The sequence below is a fragment of the Mustelus asterias genome, chromosome 14 (genome assembly GCF_964213995.1).
Source record: "Mustelus asterias chromosome 14, sMusAst1.hap1.1, whole genome shotgun sequence".
Taxonomy (NCBI): domain Eukaryota; kingdom Metazoa; phylum Chordata; class Chondrichthyes; order Carcharhiniformes; family Triakidae; genus Mustelus; species Mustelus asterias.
The window spans coordinates 75,243,906-75,261,951 of NC_135814.1; the positions used below are offsets into that span (position 1 = coordinate 75,243,906).

Sequence of the window (18,046 nt, forward strand, 5' to 3'; positions counted from 1 at the left end):
TTTCACTATAACTCCAGCTTACTTTGCATTTTTCCTCCACTATTTCCTATCTGCTAGCATTCCTTTCAAAATCTTTCCACTTCATTCTCAGCTTCCAAGTCTTGGTGACCAACATTTAACAAAGCACTTGTGGAAGAAGTTGTCCTTTATATGAAAAATGCTGCAAATATGTACAAAATTGTCATGCTGATACACTTTTCTTATCTCATGATGATGTAACCCATATTGCATCACTTGCATATTTACAGTGCTCTGGAATTTAACAGCAAAATCCTCCTGCCAACACAAAAGCATTTTAACTGTTCCAAGTTTCACACTTGTTATTTCCAAGCGTAAACTAGTCCAGTTTGTGAATTTTGATGTATAAACAATATTCATCGTGGACAAGGGAATAGGAGGTCATTCAACTTCTAAGAAAGATACTGTATGGTATCAATGTAATTTAAAAGCTGTAAATCCTTATCAGATAAAATCTACAATTCACATGTATATTCTCCTTTTTACTGGGAGAAATCAGGCAACTGCAAAATTTTCAACCACAATTACCAGCAATTTGTCAAAGTACTGAATGTCATCAGGTTTCAGGAATGGAAGGTTCCCAGAGGGCTGGTCATTCATGTTCTTTGCAGAGCGTTCTTCAGACTGCATGTGGAATCCAGTTAAGCCTCCAAGTGGTGTCGGGGTTGCAGTCAGTTTACGAGCAGGTGTTCGGATTGGGACATAACCAGCTGGAGGTGGAAGAACCTGTGAGGATTCAAAAGAAAGCTATTTTTATTCATTGAATAAATGATGGTATTCATTTAAATATAACAAAATAAGATTAACAATTTTTCCTCTACACATGTTTTATGGGCAATTCTTTTCTCATTCAATAGGTCAGTGAAGTAACAACAGTAAAAAGGGCGGCACAGTAGCACAGTGGTTAGCACTGCTGCTTCACAGCTCCAGGAACCTGGGTTCGATTCCCGGCTTGGGTCACTGTCTGTGTGGAGTTTGCACATTCTCCTCGTGTCTGCATGGGTTTCCTCCGTGTGCTCCGGTTTCCTCCCACAGTCCAAAGATGTGCGGGTTAGGTTGATTGGCCATGCTAAAAATTGCCCTTAGTGTCCTGAGATGCGTAGGTTAGAGGGATTAGTGGGTAAAATATGTAGGGATATGGGGGTAGGGCCTGGGTGGGATTGTGGTCGGTGCAGACTCGATGGGCCGAATGGCCTCTTTCTGTACTGTAGGGTTTCTATGATTTCCTAATTTCGTAACATGTATTCAAATTTAAAACCAGGATAAATAACATTACAAATCAATTCTTTGCTGTTTTGTTGGCAATTATTAAACTGAAATACTGCCAACAATGCAGCAATTACAACTTTGTCATTTCACTCTTATGCCGTGAGTGAAGACTGTAATGATTGGTTAGGCTCACATTTATGTGGTTCATTTGGAGTTTTTTCTGCACCCTCTTTAAAATCCAAATTCCTATTTCCCTTTAAATAGGACAATACAATCACCCAGGAACAAACACAAATTTATAGAAGCCTGTTTAGAAGTAACTACTGTTGTAAGAAAATGCAGCCCCCACTCCACCAGCTTCAATCTCTCAGGTCATCCAATTATAATTGCTTGTATAATTAAATGTCACCACCATGCCTCTAACTGTTGCACCCAAGAAATGGGCAGCCAGTTGCAGAAAATTCAGATGGTGGCTACCTAGGACATGGTGTGCACTGCTGTACTGGGTAAAACTAGCTTGTATCGAAGTTAATGGTCTATAGGCCAGCACATAAGACATCGGAACAGAATTAGACCACTTGGCCCATCGAGTCTGCTCCACCATTCAATCATGGCTTCTATTTTTCTCATCCCCATTCTCCTGTCTTTTCCCCATAATCCTATATCCCCTTATTTCTCGGTCTTAAAGACACTCAATGACCTGGCTTCCACAGCCTTCTGCAGCAAAGAGTTCCACAGATTCACCACTCCCTGGCTGAAGACATTCCTCCTCAGCCGTTCCTCATGAGACAAGCTCTTCATTCCAGGGATCATTCTTGTGAACTCCTCTGGACCCCTGCCAAAGCCAGCACATCCTTCCTTAGATATGGGGCCCAAAACTGTTCACAGTACTCCAAATGGGGTCTGACCAGAGCCTTACACGGCCTCAGAAGTTAAATCCTGCTCTTGTATTCTAGCCGTCTCGACATGAATGCGATCATTGCATTTGCCTTCCTAACTGCCGACTGAAACTGCACATTAACCTTAAGAGAACCTTGAACAATGACTCCCAAATCCCTTTGTGTTTCTGATTTCCTAAGCATTTTCCCATTTAGAAAATAGTCTATGTTTCCATTCCTTCTTCCAAAGTGCATAACCCCACACTTTTCCACATTGTATTCCATCTGCCATTTCTTTGCCCACTCTCCTAACCTGTCCAAGTCCTTCTGCAGCCCCCCTGCTTCCTCATTACCACCTGTCCCTCTACAAATCTTTGTATCATCTGCAAATTTAGCAACAGTGCCTTCAGTTCCTTCTTCCAAATCATTAATGTATAGTGCGAAAAGTTGTGGTCCCAGCACCGACCCGAGGCACACCACTAGTCACCGGCTGCCATCCTAAAAAGACCCCTTTATCCCCATTCTCTGCCTTCTGCAAGCCAGTCACTCGTCTATCCACGCCAGGAACTTACCCTGAACACCATGGGCTTATTTAACAGTCTCTTATGCGGCACCTTGTCAAAGGCCTTCTGAAAATTTAAATAAATCACGTCCGCTGGTTCTCCTTTATATAACTTCCTTGTTACCTCCTCAAAGAACTCTAACAGATTTGTCAGACATGACCTCCCCTTGACAAAGCTGTGCTGACTCAGTACTACTTTCTCATGCACTTCTAAGTACTCTGCGATCTCATCTTTAATAATGGACTCTAAAATCTTGCCAATGACTGAAGTCAGGCTAACCGGCCTATAATTTCCTGTCTGCTGCCTCCCTCCCTTCTTAAACAGCGGCGTTACATTAACTACTTTCCAGTCCTCTGGTACCCTCCCAACCTCCAATGATGCCTGAAAGATCACCACCAATGCCTCCACAATTTCCTCAGCTATCTCTTTTAGAAGCGCATGTCACCTTGATGGGACAGCCCTCTAAAATACAGGAAGAAAAACCCTTTGGTTGGAGCAAGGCAACTTGATGAAAAGGTAGTTATCTGAATAATAGCCCACAATGTCAGCTTCAATCTGCATGGTTTTATTTGGTATCTGTTTTTTTTTAATCTAATGCTATTCAACCTGTATATCATCAATAATACCAAGTGAACAAGAGTACTCATCCTAAATAAAGATACACTTTACTTATGACAGATCTATCCTGTCACTGACTCATGTAACTTCAATAATATACTCTTTCCTCCATTGAATAAGCTCCAAGAGAACCAAGGTGTCTTCCATTAAGTATGAATTTTAAAATGAAGCGTCACTAGTGTTCTAGGTTTACACTACATTACCTTATAGCCTTCAGGGAACATTGCATCCAGTTCCTCATCTGTAAGTGGGCGATTTCGTTCATCAATTTCACGCTCCCAACGCCATGCTTGCAGTTGTTCGGGTGTCATACTCATCAAGTGACCTAAACAGTTGAATTATTTAGATGTATGAAAACTTTTCTCTACAGTTTACTTGAACATGAAAGATTAAAATATATTTGACTCTTTTTAAATAGACTATAATTCCTTTATTGAATTTAGCAGCATGGTCGGTGAAGGGTTGGAGGGCCGAAGGGCCTGTTCATATGCTGTAATTTTCTTTGTTCTTTTAATTTGGTTGTTTCCACAATCTGTAATGTAGTTTAGCTTCCACCAAATTTGTTGTGATTTGCTCGGAAAAAAATTTCTTAAATGCCATTGCTTATAATTAGTAAGATTACATTATTAACTCTTTAAATATCAGTATTGAAAAAGGATCTTTTATAAAGCACACCATTCTTTTTGCTGGTTCCAAGAAATAAATTGGATTGGTAACTCAACAAACGTGTTCCATAAATAATGCAATTTTTAGTGCTGATATCATACAACTAGCTCAGGTCCCCATTACAAGTATGCTTGCGTGCACATGCATGGGAATAGGACCAACCTCAAGTGTTGTTTCTGTCCCCTCCATCATCTAGACTCGCACAAGAACATAGGCCACGTAGGAAAGCACCAAAAGGGCCACTGGTGGTTACTGAACTATGGTCTAAATATCTGACTATTTAAAATACAGCATTTTACATCAGAAGCAATCTATAAATGTATACTCAGTGAAAATACAGCTTTTGCTTCATCACCTGGTGTAGGTGTTGCCATAGCCATTGCAGGTGTGCCTTTTGGTGTAATTCCACTAGGGGTAAGCAATGGAGTACTGCCACCCATTTGGCTAGCTGGCGTTTCATCCCAACGAGACTTTCTTTTGCTTGCACCAGGGGTTGGAGTTTCACCTATCGAGTCACCTCCACGATCTGTCCGTGGTGTCTCAGCCCAGCCACTGCCATGCCCTGGCGTTTCTAAAATAAGAAATGAAATAGTGAACAAGAACCCAAGATCAAAACTTTAAAAGCAGAAATCATTCAAGAAAATTCCTTGTTCTATGTCACCTGAAAAAAGACACAAAAACTCTTAAAGAAACATTGCTCAATATTAAAATGGATGCTACCTACTTCAATTGCATAAACTAAAGTATAACTCTTCGACAAGTTCAAGCACCATTAATATTATTCCAATTAGTACTAACTGAGCAAAAATATAGGTGATGGAATTAAAAACAAAAATGAAAAGTTTCAAAAAACAGCTGAAGACTTTCCTGAGCGATATAATAGATCGAGCATAGTTGATATTTATTTAAAGTTGGGATTAATCAGGTGGATGGAACATTTTTCTTTTACTATGAAAAACATTGCCCTTATCAATAGAAAATAAGCTAATGCGTCAAATAGAAACCTTCCTTTACAACATCTAAGTTCTTATAAAGGAATTCCATACAAAACATTATTTATCCTTTTGGATGTTGGTGGATCTGTGTGGAACATTTTGAAGTATTTTCTTCTAATTAATCCTATCTCAATTATCAAAATATACCAATAGCAATTTCAATTCTGCAGCAACATTGAGCAATCAATAACGGTTAATGCTTAATCATGAAGTCCAAAATGTCATTACTGGTTCCTTAAGTTTATAATTTAAGCTAAAGGCAAAAGGATGCTGGAGTCTGAAACAAAAATAGAAAATGCTGGAAAATCTCAGCAGGTCTGACAGCATCTGTGGAGAGAGAATGGAGCCAATGTCTTGAGTCTGGGTGACCTTTTGTCAGAGCTGGCGCAGATCAGCCATGATCGTATTGAATGGCAGGTAGGCTTGCAGGGCCTGCTGGCCGACTCCTGCTTCTATTTCTTGTGTTCTTGTGTCATTTGAAAAATAAGTTGTTGAGAAAAATTGCTTCAAAATAGCTTATCTGGTGGCAATATTTATTTTAGAGAAAGGTAGTTAACTGCAATTAGTGGTGCATCATAGGTAAAACAGGTCTCCAAGTTTGCTTGGTTGTCTTAAGGAGCCAGATAAATATTTTAAGGGAATTTTCTTAGTTTTTACAACTTTTTTTCCATCCACATATATTAGCATTAATGGTGAAAAAGCTGAAAAGATTAAGTTATGTTGTAGTCAGACATTTGGTCCCCTGATAGTTCAGCAAAATTATCCAATGAGTATAACCATTCTGAGAATGAACAAAGACAGTTCCAGATTTGATCCTCAGTCTACCATGAATTTGTTGATATGAATCTGTTGAGTGCTATAATTGGCATAATTTCCCTCGTGAGGCAAAAGAGAAATCATTGCTGGTTCATACAGCAAATTTCTATCCAGTGTCCACTGTTTGAAGTGCTTGAGTATCTATGCAGAAGTTCAGTTAGAGACGATATCCCAAGGAGTCAAGGCAATCGGGAAACGAGCAAACAGTTCAAAGTGGAAAGAAAAAAATAATCTTTTGAATTAATTCACTGAATGCATGAGGCCTTCCCAATATGTTGACTTCCTGAAGGAATCCACCAGCTTGATAATTTTACATCTCAACAACTGGGAAAACATTTATTTTGTTTATAGAGGCGAGTTACTTTCTGTAGGATTTCTCGCCTCTGACCTGCTTTTGCAACCACAGCATTCATATAGCTAGTTCAATTCAGTTTCTGGTCAATGGTAACAGTGGGGGATTCGGCAATGGTAATGCCACTCAATGTCAGCAATGGTAGTCATTGAATGTCATGGGGCAATGCTTAGATTCTCTCTTACTGGATAGTCATTGCCTGATACTTGAGGCCCAAATGTTACTTGTGAATTGTTAGAACAAGCCTAGATATTGTCATGGTCTTGCTGCATTTGGGCACTGACTGCTTCTGAATTTCTATTAGTATATGTTCGTATGCACAATTAAAGCAATTGTGTGATGTTTTGAAGTCTTTATGATCTCAAATGAATGTGCTCAAAAATAGTTTACAGAAGTTTCAACAGCCAGATTTTCCTTAATCATTACTTTAACATGAATGCAATTTTCTTTACAGAAGGAAAAGTTAACCTCACCCCTATCTGTTTTTGGAGTTTCATCCCATCTGTTTTTGCGCACACTGGAAGTTGCACCCCCATGACCTGGTGTAGCATGTCCAGGTGTATCTCGTCCTGGTGTAGCAGCCCCTGCTGGTGTGTGACTAGGAGTGGGCTCCCACATTCTTGAGCTGGGGGTTGCACCAGGAGTCTCACTGCCCTTTGAACGACCAGGTGTTTCATCCCAGCGGCTCTGAGAAGGTGTGTTTCCAGGTGTGTGACCAGGGGTATGCCCTGGTGTGTGCCCAGGTGTATGTCCAGGTGTGTGCCCAGGAGTGTGCCCTGGAGTCTACAAAAGAAAATATGCAAATAATTTGGATTCAATTTATCAACATAGACTTATTAACTATTGACAAGTAAACTTCCACTAGATAATGTGCAATTATACAAACTATCAAAATAGGAACTTCATAAATTGCTATCTGTAGCACCGAAATGTTGATTTGATGATAATCAAATGAAAATAAATAATAATTGATGTTATTATCAATTGACCATTGCCTCAATTCACACTGGGATTTACATTGATACTTCCCAGGTACTAAGTAATCTGACAACTTGCTAAATGGTGAAAAAGTGAAAGAGCAAGTCACCCTTCTGGTTGATATCAATCCTAGTCTCCTGATAGAGCAGTATAGTTAATAGAATCAATCTGACTCTCTGACAGAGTATTTTACCCAGGCGTTCTCCCCACCCTATCCCCATATCCCCACACATTTACCATAGCGAATCCATCTAACCTATACATCTTGGGACACTAAAGGGCAATTTATCATGACCAATCCATCTAGCCTGCACATCTTTGGACCGTGGGAGGAAACCAGAGCACCCGCAGGAAACCCACACAGACACAGAATGTGCAAGCTCCACACAGCCAACCAAGGACAGAATTAAACCCAGGTCCCAGGTTCTGTGACACAGCAGTGCCAACCACTGTGCCACCCTACAATTGCTGCAGTTAAAAATGAGCAACAAGTATGTTGGGTGGGGGTGGCGAAGCCTCATTAATTCTCTGGCAGTTTGTTGCATTGTTGGCTCAACGATTATAAAGCTTGGCTTGATTTGACAAATGAAAACTGAAAAGAAACCAGGAAACTCCTGTTGACATTTTTTCTCAGTAATGAATGTATTCAGTTTAAGTAGTACTTTAAGTTTTTGCTTAATATTGTCCAATTACCCAAGAAGGTAATCCAACAAGTTCAGACTCAAATTGGTGGATTTTTACAGGAGATAAGAAATTAATCTATCCACCATTTAAGGAACCTTTAAAAATAGTATTTCAAAAGAAAATAAGCATAAATAAATGGAGTGACTACATTTTTGTTCTACAATTCATAACAGGTACTGAATAAGCATGCTACACGGTGATGCACTAGGCCATTAAAACTGAGAGGAAGCCAGGTTCAATCTTTGATACATTTTGAGTTAGTTAATCTGCATGCAAGTGCACCGCCTTGGCAAAGGTTAGCTTAGCTTTATGGCTCTGGTCACTATTCAGCAACCTCTATGAGCACAACACAATCTGGCCCAGATTTTTTATGACCCCCAATATTCAAATATCCACCCACAAACTCTGCCATGAAGAAACCTCTCTCACATAAACGGGAGGACTAACAACACTTGTGGATCACTTACTTAAGAAGAGATGGGCGATTAGGGGGAGGGGAAAAAACTAAAACAGAACATAGAACATAGAACATTACAGCGCAGAACAGGCCCTTCGGCCCACGATGTTGCACCGACCAGTTAAAAAAAAAAACTGTGACCCTCCAACCTAAACCAATTTCTTTTCGTCCATGAACCTATCTACGGATCTCTTAAACGCCCCCAAACTAGGCGCATTTACTACTGATGCTGGCAGGGCATTCCAATCCCTCACCACCCTCTGGGTAAAGAACCTACCCCTGACATCGGTTCTATAACTACCCCCCCTCAATTTAAAGCCATGCCCCCTTGTGCTGGATTTCTCCATCAGAGGAAAAAGGCTATCACTATCCACCCTATCTAAACCTCTAATCATCTTATATGTTTCAATAAGATCCCCTCTTAGCCGCCGCCTTTCCAGCGAAAACAATCCCAAATCCCTCAGCCTCTCCTCATAGGATCTCCCCTCCATACCAGGCAACATCCTGGTAAACCTCCTCTGCACCCTCTCCAAAGCCTCCACATCCTTCCTGTAATGTGGGGACCAGAACTGCACACAGTACTCCAAGTGCGGCCGCACCAGAGTTGTGTACAGTTGCAACATAACGCTACGACTCCTAAATTCAATCCCCCTACCAATAAACGCCAAGACACCATATGCCTTCTTAACAACCTTATCTACTTGATTCCCAACTTTCAGGGATCTATGCACACATACACCTAGATCCCTCTGCTCCTCCACACTATTCAAAGTCCTCCCGTTAGCCCTATACTCAACACATCTGTTATTCCTACCAAAGTGAATTACCTCACACTTCTCCGCATTAAACTCCATCCGCCACCTCTCGGCCCAACTTTGCAACCTGTCTAAGTCTTCCTGCAAACTACGACACCCTTCCTCACTGTCTACCACACCACCGACTTTGGTGTCATCAGCAAATTTGCTAATCCACCCAACTATACCATCATCCAGATCATTAATAAATATTACAAACAGCAGTGGCCCCAAAACAGATCCCTGAGGTACACCACTTGTAACCGCACTCCATGATGAATATTTACTATCAACCACCACCCTCTGTTTCCTATCCGCTAGCCAATTCCTGATCCAATTTCCTAGATCACCCCCAATCCCATACATCTGCATTTTCTGCAGAAGCCTACCATGGTGAACCTTATCAAACGCCTTACTAAAATCCATATATACCACGTCCACTGCCTTGCCCCCATCCACCTCATTGGTCACTTTCTCAAAAAACTCAATAAGGTTAGTAAGGCACGACCTACCTGCCACAAAACCATGCTGACTATCACCTATCAATTCATTACTCTCCAAATAACTATAAATCCTATCCCTTATAATTTTTTCCAACATCTTGCCGACAACAGAAGTGAGACTCACCGGTCTATAATTCCCGGGGAAGTCTCTGTTCCCCTTCTTAAACAATGGGACAACATTCGCTAACCTCCAATCTTCTGGTACTATACCAGAGGCCAACGACGACCTGAAGATCAGAGCCAGAGGCTCTGCAATCACTTCTCTTGCCTCCCAGAGAATCCTTGGATAAATCCCATCCGGACCAGGGGATTTATCTATTTTCAGACCCTCCAGAATATCCTGCACATCCTCCTTATCAACTGTAATACTGTCTATTCTACTCCCTTGCAACCCAGTGTCCTCCTCAGCTATATTCATGTCCCCTTGCGTGAACACCGAAGAGAAATATTGGTTCAATGCTTCACCAATCTCCTCCGGTTCCACACATAACTTCCCTCTGCCATCTATAACTGGCCCTAAACTTGCCCTAACCAACCTTCTGTTCTTGACATACCTATAGAACGCCTTAGGATTCTCTTTAACCCTATCCGCCAAAGTCTTCTCATGTCCTCTTTTAGCCCTTCTAAGCTCGCTCTTCAACTCCCTCTTAGCCAATCTAAAGCTTTCTAGTGCACTACCCGAGTGCTCACGTCTCATCCGAACATAAGCCTCCTTTTTCTTTTTAACCAACAAAGAAACTTTTTTGGTGCACCACGGTTCCCTAGCCCTACCAATTCCTCCTTGCCTGACAGGGACATACCTATCACAGACTCGCAGTAGCTGCTCCTTGAAAAAACTCCACATGTCGGACGTTCCCAGTCCCTGTAATCTCCTAGTCCAACCTATGTTTCCTAATTCTCTCCTAATAGCCTCATAATTACCCTTCCCCCAGCTAAAACCACTGGCCCGAGGTTCATGCCTATCCCTTTCCATCACTAAGGTGAACGTAACCGAATTGTGGTCACTATCACCAAAATGCACACCAACTTCCAAGTCTAGCACCTGGTCTGGCTCATTTCCCAGCACCAGATCCAATGTAGCCTCACCTCTAGTTGGCCTGTCTACATACTGAGTCAAAAAACCTTCCTGCACGCTTTGAACAAAAACTGACCCCTCTAACGAGCTAGAGCTATAACAATTCCAGTCAATATTAGTCAAGTTAAAATCCCCCATAACAATTGCCCTATTACTTTCACTCCTAAGCAGGATTGACTCCGCAATCCTTTCCTCAACCTCTCTAGAACTTTTAGGAGGTCTATAAAAGACTCCCAACAGGGTGACCTCTCCTCTCCTATTTCTAATCTCCGCCCATACTACCTCAACAGATAAGTCCTCATCAAACCTCCTCTCTGACACTGTGATACAATCTCTGACCAATAATGCTACCCCTCCCCCTCTTCTACCTCCTTCCCTACTTCGACTAAAACATTTGAACCCCGGGACCTGCAGCATCCATTCCTGCCCCTGCTCTATCCATGTCTCTGAAATAGCCACAACATCGAAGTCCCAGGTACTGATCCACGCTGCAAGTTCACCCACTTTATTGCGAATACTCCTGGCATTGAAGTATACACATTTCAAACCCTGCTCCACCCCACCTCTGCAATGCCGTGCATTGCAGTCCCCATCCATGCATCCCTCACTTTCAGCCCCACTACTCAGGATCCCTCCCCCCCCCCCGAATCAGTTTAAACCTCCCTGCATGGCCTTAGCAAATTTACCCCCCAGGATATTGGTCCCCTTCTGATTAAGGTGTAGACCATCCTTCTCATAGAGGTCACACCTTCCCCAGTACGAGCCCCAATTGCTTAAGTACCTGAACCCCTCCCTCCTGCACCATCCCCTCAGCCATGAATTCAAACCTTCCCTCTCCCTATTCCTCTCTAAACTATCCCGTGGTACAGGCAAGAGTCCAGAGATAACCACTCTGTCAGTCTTGGCCTTTAGTTTCCACCCCAACTCCATAAATCCCTGCCTAATATCCCCTTCCCCTATCCTCCCTATGTCGTGTGTCCCCACATGTACAATAACTTGTGGTTTATCTCCCTCCCCCCTAAGAATCCTGAATACCCTGTCAGACACATCCCGGACCCCAGCCCCTGGTAGGCAACACACCAACCCTGAGTCCCTACCTTTAGTTCCGACCCTCCTATCTGTCCCCTTAATTGTGGAGTCCCCAATCACAAGGCCCAGTCTTTTACAGCCCCTAACCACCTGAGCTTTCTCACTCGGCTCACCCCCAGAGATCTGCTCTCTATGCTCAGTTGATTCCTCCTCAACTGTAGCCTCCAGCACCGAAAACCTATTATGGAGGGGAACCGCCCCAGGGGATTGTCTTCCCGATTGCTTCTTACCCCTCCTCCTGGCATTGACCCAAGCCTCATTTCTAGGAGTTACTATTTCTCTATAACTCCTATCAACTTCCACCTCCGCCTCCCGAATTATGCGGAGTTCCTCTACCTCCCCCTCCAGCTCCTTTACACGCTCCTCCAGAAGCTGCAATCTAATGCACTTCTTACAACTAAAATCTCCTGAAACACTACTGGATTTCCTCACCACATACATCCCACAGGAGATGCAGCATACTGCCTGAACTGCCATCCCTGAAGCCATTACCAGCAAGAAAAAAAGAAAACAAAAAAAAAAAAGAAGGCACTGGAAATAATCAGCAGATATGACAGCAACTGTGGGAAAAGAAATAGACTTAACATTTCTTTACAGTGAGCCTAACGTCAGTAGTGGGTAAGTTGTTAGAAGGTATTCTAAGAGACAGGAGCTACAGGCATCTAGAGAGGCAAAGACTGATTAGGGACAGTCAGCATAGCTTTGTGAGCGAAAGATCATGTTTCACAAATTTGATTGAATTTTTTGAAGGGGTAACCAAGGGGCCAATTCCCCCAAAAGTGCTGAATTGGTGAGAAAACTGGTCTAGATCACAACTCTTTTTTCAGTGCAACTTCAGACCCGAATCTCCACACTCTGTGCAATGCAGAGGTCCTAATCGTGAATATCATTAAAAATGCAGGGGGGGGATGGGGCCTATTCACGTCAGAGGCTGATAGCTCTGGAACTCTGCGCACGCGCAGTGGCCCCGATCTGTCGGTCTCCCCATGTGTTGGCCAGCTCTAACGCTGGCCAGCCCAGGACCCCCACGGTGCTGCCCCTCCTGACACACCACGGTCCGATCGTGGCCCCCATGACAATTCTCGGGTCAGCCCCAACCCACAATGCTCTCCCCCCCCAGCCTTGGAGTGCCATGATCTCCAGGACCTCTCCCCCCTTGGGCAGTGCCGGGGGCACAGGCTGGCACTGCCAGGGTGCCCATGCCCTCGCCCCCGCCGCCCGACCCCCTGGGGGGGGGCCCGATTGCCCCCCCTTTCGTTCCAATGGGGTCTCCTGCTAGTTCCCCGAATGTGGGAGCTACTCTAAACCCCGGAGTGAAATACTCCTGGTGGGGTGGGAGATGTTATCGGGCCCAGCAAGTTGCAGACCGGGCCCAATAATGGCATTTAAAATAGATTAAAAATACATTTAAAACAATTAAAATCACTTACCTCTCTTCTCGCCGGTTTCCAGCACGGTCCCAACTGTGCCTGTTCTCTGGCTCTGGGAGACGTGCATGCGTCGGGAATGCATGCGCAAATCCTGCGAAATGGCCGACATGCGCATCTCTAGACGTGACCTACCAGAAGATTTGCCGCCTCCTCCTCCCCCCCCCCCGGAGGTAGATGAGGGCAGTGCAGTCGACGTTGTCTACATGGACTTTAGCAAGGCCCATGACAAGGTACTGCATGGTAGGTTGTTGCATAAGGTTAAATCTCACGGGATCCAGGGTGAGGTAGCCAACTGGATACAAAATTGGCTTGACGACAGAAGGCAGAGGGTGGTTGTAGAGGGTTCCTTTTCAAACTGGAGATCTGTGACCAGCGGTATGCCTCAGAGATCGGTGCTGGGTCCACTGTTACTTGCCATTTATATTAATGATTTGGATTTGAATTTAGGAGGAATGTTTAGCAATTCTGCAGATGATACCAAGATTGGTGACATAGTGGACATTGAAGAAGGTATCTAGGATTGCAAAAGGATCTTGATCAATTGGGCCAGTCAGTGGGCTAATGAATGGCAGATGGAGTTTTATTTAGACAAATGGAGCCGATGCATTTTGGTAGATCAAACCAGGGCAGGACTTACCCAGTTAATGGTGGGGCACTGGGGAAAGTTACACAAAGAGATCAAGGGGTGTGGGTTAATAGCTCCTTAAAAGTGGAGTCTCAGGTGGACAGAGTGGTGAAGAAGGCAATCGGCTTGATTGGTTTCATTGGTCAGAACATTGAATACAGGAGTTGGGACGTCTTGTTGAAGTTGTACTAGATTGGTACGGCCACACTTGGAATAATACGTACAGTTCTGGCCACTCTATTATAGAAAGGATATTATTAAACTAGAAAGAGTGCAGAAAGGGTTTACTAGGGTGCTACTGGGATTTGATGGTTTGAAGTATAAGGAGAGGCTGGATAGACTGGGACTTTTTCCCTGGAGCGTAGAAGATTTAGGGGTGATCTTATAGAGGTCTAGAAAATGAGGAGCATAGATAAGGTAGATAGTCAACATCTTTTCCTGACGGTAGGGGAGTCTAAAACTAGAGGGCATAGGTTTAAGGTGAGAGGGGAGAGATACAAAAGGGTCGAGAGGGGCAATTGTTCATACAGAGGGTTGAGTGTGTCTGGAACGAGCTGCCAGAGGTAGATAGGTACAATTTTGTCTTTTAAAAAGCATTTAGATAATTACATGGGTAAGATTGATATAGAGGGATATGGACTAAACGCGAGCAATTGGGACTAACTTAACTGGACGGCATGGACAAATTGGGCTGAAGAGCCTGTTTCCGTGTTGTAAATCTCGATGACTATTTCAGGCCGGGATTCTGACGAAAAGTGGTGAAACCGAAACATTAATTGTCTCTCTCTCCACAGATGCTGCTGAACATTTTCATAATTTTCTGCTTTATTTCAAATTTCTAGCATCTGCAGTACTTTGCTTGTATGTTAGGGAAAAAATAGTTAGCCTTCTCTCTTACCTCTGCTTGGTCCCAACTGGATAATTTCTTGGGTGTGGCACTCGGAGTTTGATCTGCTGTCTGATCCCATCGGCGCTTGCGCTTGGCAGGCTGCTGAGCTGATCCATTGACTGCCTTAAGATCTCCAGCTTTAGCTTTCTCAGCTAGCTGTTGCCTTATTTCTCTCTGAAATAAACAAATACACAGATCAACCAAACTTTAATATAAAACCAGGCTGCTACTAATGGATTTATGAGGTGTTACATGTATACAAAACAAACATTTCAACCCAAAGAGTGCATTACCTCTTCCTTTGTTAAATGCTGTTCTCGCATTACATCCATGTAGGTTCTGGCATGGACCTTAGGATCTGGTGTCTTTCCACCTGAGGGACAAAAATAGTGAGAATAGACCAGAAAAAAATTAGTGCAAATATAAGAAAAAAGACAACTTTATTTTATCTAGTTACAATATTTTTGCATTAACAGTCTACATTTATTTTGGTTCAACTTTAAGTTTAAAATTGCTGACTTCTCAATTTTATATTTGTTCAAATCACAGCAACTTACAGAGAAGCAACCCTGATGGTCAATTTAGCCTGCTTGAATACAAACAGTAATAATTACAACAATCTAAAAATAAATGCCTTAAGTGCAGTTATAAGCAAATCATACGCAAGACATCAAAACACATTTAAGTGTCCATTATTGTTGGTTTTCCTTCGGTGATGTTCCGGAATACGTACACTGGCGGGCCTGTGTGTCCATCAGCAGTTCTGACTTCAAGCAGCAGAACAGAAGCCTAGAAAATTATCTCTTTACCATTAGTAACACTTTGGAAAGGGTTTTAAAATTCAAAACATCACACCTTGTGTTAGTTTTTAAAATCTCACTCAATATGTGTACTAACAAACTTCTTAGGAGAAAACAAGTTTTACCTGTTTAATATTAACCATATTAAAAAATAATTGTAAATGCAACTATTTAAGCATAAAAAGTTACTTTTCAACAGGATACTTTTATTTGGGATTATGCTGTTTGGGTTTGTCTAAAACATGCTACACTGGCAGTGTCATACTGCCATTTTCATTGGACTTCCTTTTGGTTTACTTTTTCAGCATAACCTACACACGATCTGTTGCACTGCACCCTTAAGAATGCAGACAGGACTGTCATAGCAGTACTGCTGTAGGAAAGAAATTAAGGACAGTTAGTATGGGCCCGTGGAATTCCGGCAAACATATTTAGAGCAATTACAGTTACAAAAATGTCAGTTTCTATCCGTGATAAAACATATATACTGTAGGTCTGATATCTCTTTCAATTAAACCTGCATGACTAGTTAAACTGAAAATGTACTACATCGAGCAAAAATTCCTATGTCACTGATAAATGTAAACTCAACCACCTGAAAAAAAACAAAACTTCCATCTGGCCCACTATGCCTCCCAGCAACAACCACATGCCTAGTAGCTAACTAACTACAATTAGAATTGTTTCTAAAAGGCCACTCCAAATTAATTCAGAGGATGGCAAGCTCCAACTTAGATTTGTGATAAAAACAGGAGCTTATGGAAATCTGTCTTTATCACAGAACTTGGAACAGCCAAATTCTCCTCTTTCCAAACATTTCCCTCTCTCCCGATTTCTTATGGAAACGCAAACTCTTGGAAAAATGGTTCCACAGGCATGACCTGTTGTACCACACTTGGGTGGCTATTTATCTGCACATGCGATTGATACGGAGGAAGGATAGGTGGGAGGTTGCTCAAAAGTCCACCCTGTTATCGTCCAATATTCACATATCTCACTTTTAGTGAGGCCAGTGAATAATGGCAGGAATAATGACCAACTTCTCCATTTTCTCTATTGCAGGAGCACTGAGGTCAATGTTAAGAGTCCGACTCTGGCTCTGGCTAACATGGCAAAGATTGGAAATTTATCTAATGATCTACATAACTTACTTTGTAGATCACTGGGGAAGTGTTCTTTTCATCAAGAGAATATCACTCAGAAGCAATGGATTCACATACTTCAAAAAGTCCTGCAACAATCCATGCTTAGCAACATTTTCTAGAGAAAACAGTGCCGCTTAAAATAAACAGAAGCCCAATCATTTTAGTTAACTATAAAGGAGAAATTAAAATTGAATAATTTGTCCATAAGAGACACATTTTGCAACTTTCAATTTAATAGTTTGTATTAAATTGTAATTTTTAAAATTGAAGTCACTCAGTCAGCGACTGCAGAGTGAATGTGCATCAATGTGCAACTTGTACAGCAGTGCATCAATTGAAAACTTCTTGAAAAATTCAATCTAGTTAATTTAAGATTGCTTTTTAACTGATAAGTTTTCAAACATACCTATGCACAATTAATTATTTTATGTATGAATTAGCAGTAACTTGTGCTGCATTATTCAATATGTGCAAAATAACTTTTTTGATAGCAATAAACCTAAAGCAGTTTTTCAACTGCAGAATAATCACAAATTTGAGTTTTTAATATATGCAGTTGGATTTGAGGTAACTGTTCAGAATGATTGGCTACATATAGTTCTCAAATAATTAAACTGAAAACCTAATTAAAAGATGCTACAAGATCATGTCCATCTAAATGCAATACAAGAACCTGCCTGAAATTGGCCCCATCTGTCCGGGTAGACCAAATGAATAGGGCAATTTAACGTTTTCCACTTGCAAGGTGTTCTGTGGGAGATGGTTTGTTTGGTGGGCCAGCAAACCTCTGTATACATCTGGAAAGGCCTTTTGTTTCACTTTTAATCTTTTTGCACATGCACCAAAGCCTTCCTCATAAGACTGGGCTGAAATGACTGTTCTTGTATGGTTTACAAATGCTACGTTCTTCCAGAAAAAAAACTATCACTATTCCCCATGAGCAATCTTTCATTCCATAAAAGAACAAAAATTCAGTCAAGAAGTCTCATTTAAAACAGAAGAATGTCTCACTAATTTATTGTGGAAGGCAATGGGCATACACTCCTGAACATATTTAAATACTGACTTTTCAATTATATTGTTTCAACCGCCTGATGTGTACACAACAAAACACAGGTAAAAGTAACCCTTCACATGTTGCATAACCACATGTATTTGTGCAGACTGATATGCAAGATCTGAAGTGCCTTTAACAAATTAATCTAGCTTTTAACAGTTCTCAAAATAAGATGCTTTAAATAGTTCAAACTGTGAAATAAGCATAGTAAATAAAGTTCAAGGGCTGAACTGTTATGCACCCTCATCAAAAAGCAGCACAATCTGAAAAAATTACCATCTGCAAATGGGTCATGGCGTTCAGGGGAAATAATCATCTGTCTCCTACGTGCTTTATACTCATCTTCCCGTTCCACAATCCGCTGCGGTCGGTGTTCAGCAAATGGATCATACTGTAAATAAAAAA

At 41.9% G+C, this 18,046-nt stretch overlaps 1 protein-coding gene across 2 annotated transcripts in view; it reads right to left on the reverse strand.

The window, feature by feature from the left end:
* sf3b1 (splicing factor 3b, subunit 1) overlaps nt 1-18,046 on the reverse strand; it is a 53,758-nt gene that overhangs the window by 23,013 nt on the left and 12,699 nt on the right. Inside the window, exons 4-10 of one of the 2 annotated variants that reach the window (XM_078228641.1) lie at nt 17,918-18,032; nt 14,933-15,012; nt 14,649-14,813; nt 6,589-6,898; nt 4,308-4,523; nt 3,490-3,611; nt 547-744 (exon numbers count right to left, since the gene is read on the reverse strand). In XM_078228641.1, the coding sequence (XP_078084767.1) occupies nt 547-744; nt 3,490-3,611; nt 4,308-4,523; nt 6,589-6,898; nt 14,649-14,813; nt 14,933-15,012; nt 17,918-18,032 (1,206 nt within the window). Of the gene's footprint in view, nt 1-546; nt 745-3,489; nt 3,612-4,307; nt 4,524-6,588; nt 6,899-14,648; nt 14,814-14,932; nt 15,013-15,372; nt 15,540-17,917; nt 18,033-18,046 lie in introns of those variants that run through there. The other variant, XM_078228642.1, reaches the window with a different exon arrangement.